Source organism: Pteropus vampyrus, unplaced genomic scaffold (assembly GCF_000151845.1).
Source record: "Pteropus vampyrus isolate Shadow unplaced genomic scaffold, Pvam_2.0 Scaffold3, whole genome shotgun sequence".
Classification (NCBI taxonomy): domain Eukaryota; kingdom Metazoa; phylum Chordata; class Mammalia; order Chiroptera; family Pteropodidae; genus Pteropus; species Pteropus vampyrus.
The window spans coordinates 16,905,012-16,909,433 of NW_011888784.1; the positions used below are offsets into that span (position 1 = coordinate 16,905,012).

General features: G+C 37.5%; 1 protein-coding gene across 1 annotated transcript in view; it reads left to right on the top strand.

The window, feature by feature from the left end:
- Positions 1-3,276, top strand: part of KLHL14 (kelch like family member 14) — a 119,325-nt gene extending 116,049 nt beyond the window's left edge. The window contains exon 7 of the mRNA XM_023532092.1: positions 3,106-3,276. Coding sequence (XP_023387860.1) covers positions 3,106-3,276 — 171 coding nt within the window. The remainder of the gene's footprint in view (positions 1-3,105) is intronic.
- Positions 3,277-4,422: the final 1,146 nt, after the last annotated feature.

A 4,422-nucleotide genomic window follows, 5' to 3' on the forward strand; every position in this document is an offset into this window, starting at 1 on the left:
GGAAGGAAGGAAGGAAGGAAGGAAGGAAGGAAGGAAGGAAGGAAGGAAGGAAGGAAGGAAGGAAGGAAGGAAAGAAGGAAGGAAGGAAGGAAGAATAGGGAGGGAGAGGAAAAAAAGAAGGAAAAGCTCGTTGCATGACCAATCTTTTCTGCTTGGAGGGACAGGAGCTCTTTTATAGGAAGAAAAAAAAAAATCTTATAATTGCCTAACCTCTTTCTCTGGGTCTCCAAAGAAAAACATCCCAGAAAAAACCTCTGCTCCCTTTATCCTTTGCAAATTCCATAATAAACAGAATCTCATTGGAAATTTTTGCCCTTGTTTCAAGCCTCTCGTTTTAGACATGCAGTCTACTGATAATGTAGTTGCACCTGAATCTTTATTAATCTGTTTTACTTTGCCTTTAAATCACTTTGGAAAACAAAACTGACAGCAGATTCTAAGCAATATACTGGTCCAAATTTGCAAGTTTGGGCACAACCTTCTCACACCATCCAGAAGTGTCTAACATTGAAATTCTAGCTTCAGTGAAGTGTATTAATGCATATTTTAATTAATGCAAACTGTGAGGTCTAGCGATGTAGTGGAAATATTCCCTTTAAAAAGAAAAATCGTTGCAGAAGGATATATAAGAATTTAACCCACGCCTACAATTTTTAAGAAGTTTATTCCTAATAAATATAGGAATGTCGCCTTACCTGAAAATTAAGTTCACTTCAATTAGTGACTATAAGAAAACTGTAGAATGTATTATTCAGTAAAAAGAAAAAACATTATAGGTAATATAATATTGAGGTTGTCTTGTAGAATATTACCCATATAGGATTTTAATAGTATTACTTATATTTTTAAGTCAACTCTCATCTGAAATTCACCACAAGATTTATAAATAATAGGATTCTATTTTCAAAAGGCTTTTTATTCCAGCAGAAATGTAGATGTCATTAAGAGCCTATAGACAATACCTCATGGTAAAAGTGACTCGAAAGATACAAAAGTAAGATGCAAATCTAAAAACAAAAAGGTTTCAGCTGTAGTAAAGGCAAAGAAACAGACAATGTCATATTGCAGTTATAAATACCACCCCCCAAAATTTTAGTGACTTAACAGAACAGAAATTTATTTCTCTCTTGAAATTTGCTGTAGGTCAAGGTGACCATCAGGAGTCTCTCTCAGACATAGAACGAGGACACTCTGTGAAACAATTCTCTGATCCAGGCTGATAGAGGCTCCATCCTCTTATAGCTGTGCCATCTGGAACACATGATTTTCTGGTTCAATAGAACAAAGAGGAGTACAAAGAAGAGCACACCAACATTATGTACCTCCACCCAATCCACTTCTGCTCACATGTCACTGGCCAAAGCAAATTCCATGGCTATAACTTTAAGGATAAGAGAAATTTCATCTATGCGAACAAAGAAGAGATCATATATATTGGTGAACAAGTACAATTTATACCACAAATAGTAAAAGCAGGCTGTGGAAGAGGAACTCGATTTTTCTGATTATATGTAGGATGACTCTCTTTGCCAGGGATTACTGAATATAGAACCTGGATGAGTAGGACTAAGTCTGGAGGAGGAGGAATTTCCTGCATCTGATTGCTGCCTGAATACTCTCCTCTCTCCACCCTACGCCCCCCTCATACTTCTTTCTCACCTCCAGTCTGTTTTAAAACATTCACCTTCTCTTGGAAACTAAAAACCAATCCTCCTAGACTGGGTGATACCCCTCTTAAATGATTTCATAGCATCCTGCAGCTACTCCTATCGATCAGAGTGTTCACATAAAGATAAAACGTTTTGATACATGTAAATACATGTAAAATATATACTTGACACCTGGTAAATGCTCAAAAAAAGTCACCATCATCATCATCCCCATCTTCATCAGCATCATCACATCTAGCAATTTGCACTTATTAATTTAACAGTCTCTCTCACAAGACACTGAGATCCCATTCCCTCACCCCATTCTTATTTGAGGACACAACCTATTCCAGGTCATACTGCTCCCATGCAGCTCATACCAGCCTTGACCATTGGACTTGAGACCCTCACAGCCTCTGACTCCCAGTGGTTCCATGTACCCCCTCCTTCACTAACTCCCAAGTTTCTTTGTATTCACCTCTTCTATAGTTATGCTTGGACTGTTAGTATGCATAAGCACAAAGTTTTTAGTAATTCATACACACATTAGTAAATGGTTTCATTTGCAATGAAAATTGATATTATGACATTACAACAGATAAATTAAGGAAACAAGTGTTCGAAAATAATTGCTGTCAATTTCCACGTATATTACTGAAGTACTTTCTCCTCCCTTCAATTCCAGATAATCTTTTCTCCTACCTCTTGTGCCAAGTAATGTTTTCTCAGATACCCCAAGTAACTATCAGACAATGTAGACGGTTCAATTTCAAATTTTATTTGTCCAAAATCTTTGCACTTTAAGTTTCTAATAATTCTACAAAGCCCAATTACTTGTTCAGACATCTGAAATGATTCCATCGTTAAATAATAATAATTTACATATATAGTATTTAATACATATATTAAATATTATATATGTAAATATTTTTATACGCGTATTATCTCATTTGATCAGCAATATACCATTTTAAAGGTCCTCTTTTAAGAGCCAATTAAAATTAGTGCATCATATGATAAATAACTAGCATCAACTATTAGTTTTATCATAGAGTGGCATAAATTAACGCATTGTTATGTACATTTGTATATGCCTTATTAACATTCATTCTGGAAACAAGTTTTATTGAAATACTCTATACAACTGGTTTTCTCAAGAATAACTCCTGGTTTCTCTGTGTGTCACATTGTCTCCTCCTTGTAGGGAAAAAATTCTGATCCTCTCATCAGTGTCAGCCATGAATAATTTTACAATCTCCCCAGTAGGTTATGTGCTTTGGAATTTTTTATTGGCCTGTGAAACATTTATTATATTCTGAGAACTTATTAAGCATGATATAAAATATAGAAAAGATATAGTCCCTATCCAGTACCCTCTTCATCTAAATAGCACAAGCAACCAAATAAAAATAGTGCGTCACAAAGATTGGTTTCAATTTCCTTCATTTCTTTTTAGGATTATGATGTCATTTTTCAAGACCATGTCCGGGAGCTCCAGTCTAAGGAGAGCCCGTGGTCATATGAGATTAGAAGATGGTTCACCGAAGAAATGAGTTTTGAGCAAGACCCACTGAAGCAGAATTTGGGCCATACATCAGAAGAAATGCTGAAATGGAGCTTAGCATAAAAGAACTGAAACACCAGCTTTTTAGGCAGAAGCATCTACTAGATAAAACTGAATTTAGAGTGAAGAAATGTTTAAGTTCTTGGCCTTGCTCTTAACAGTAATGAAGTCTGTGACCTTAGGCAAATGATTTCACCTCTTGCAACTTATGTTTCCCCAGGTGTAAAAGGGAGGGAATTTTCTGTTCAGTGGTGCTTGCAGAGATGATGGGAGTGCATAGAATAAGATACACAGAGAACATTTTGCAATCTTGGTTGTAGGACCCTGAGCACTTTGAAGTTGCTAAAGCGGACTGACAGAGCAACCAGTATCCTGCACAGGTCCAAGGGCTTGTGTGCAGCACATGGAGGAGAGCAATTCTCCCTTTGCTTCTAACCTTGATCATCTCCCTAGCCCAAGGAGGAGGCGAACACCACTGTAGTCGTCAGGCCACACTTCCTTCAGGAGAGGCTGAGGTCTGTGACACTGAGCAGATACAGAGCAGCCAGCTGAGCCACTGCCTGTCTGGGACCATATGCACAAGATGATCACATGCCAAGGGACCCAGCCATTTGTCTCTGCTCCAAATTACGTTAACTAACATTTACACAGGGCTTAATCATTTAGCAACACTGTATTATTTCACCAGGCTGTCACAAGACCCCCAGACACTATCGTCCACTATAACACTAGGGGATCAGAGTCTGGAGACCAGCCTGAGTCTGAATTCCAGCTTAGCTGTTCACCCTCCATGTGACCTTGTGTAAAGTACCCCATGTCTCTAAGCTCCAAATCTCCATCTACAATATAATGATCACAAAAAGAGATCTAATAGGGTGTTGTGGGTAGTAGGTATGAATTCGAGTAAGGTGCATAGTGTTCTGCCTGGCTCATCGTAAGCACTCTATAAATGCTGGCTCTGTTTTCTTTTTTTAAATTATTATTTTAACACTATTTTTATAGCAGTTTTAGGTTTACGGCAAAATTCAGGGGAAGATATAGAAATTTCCAATACATTCCTTGCCCCCCACACTATATATACAGCCTCCGCCATTATTAACATCCCCCCACCGGAGTAGTATGTTTGTTTCAATTAATGAACTTATATTGACACATCGTAATCACCCAAAGTCCATAGTTTACATTAAGATTCACTCCACGTGTATTTTA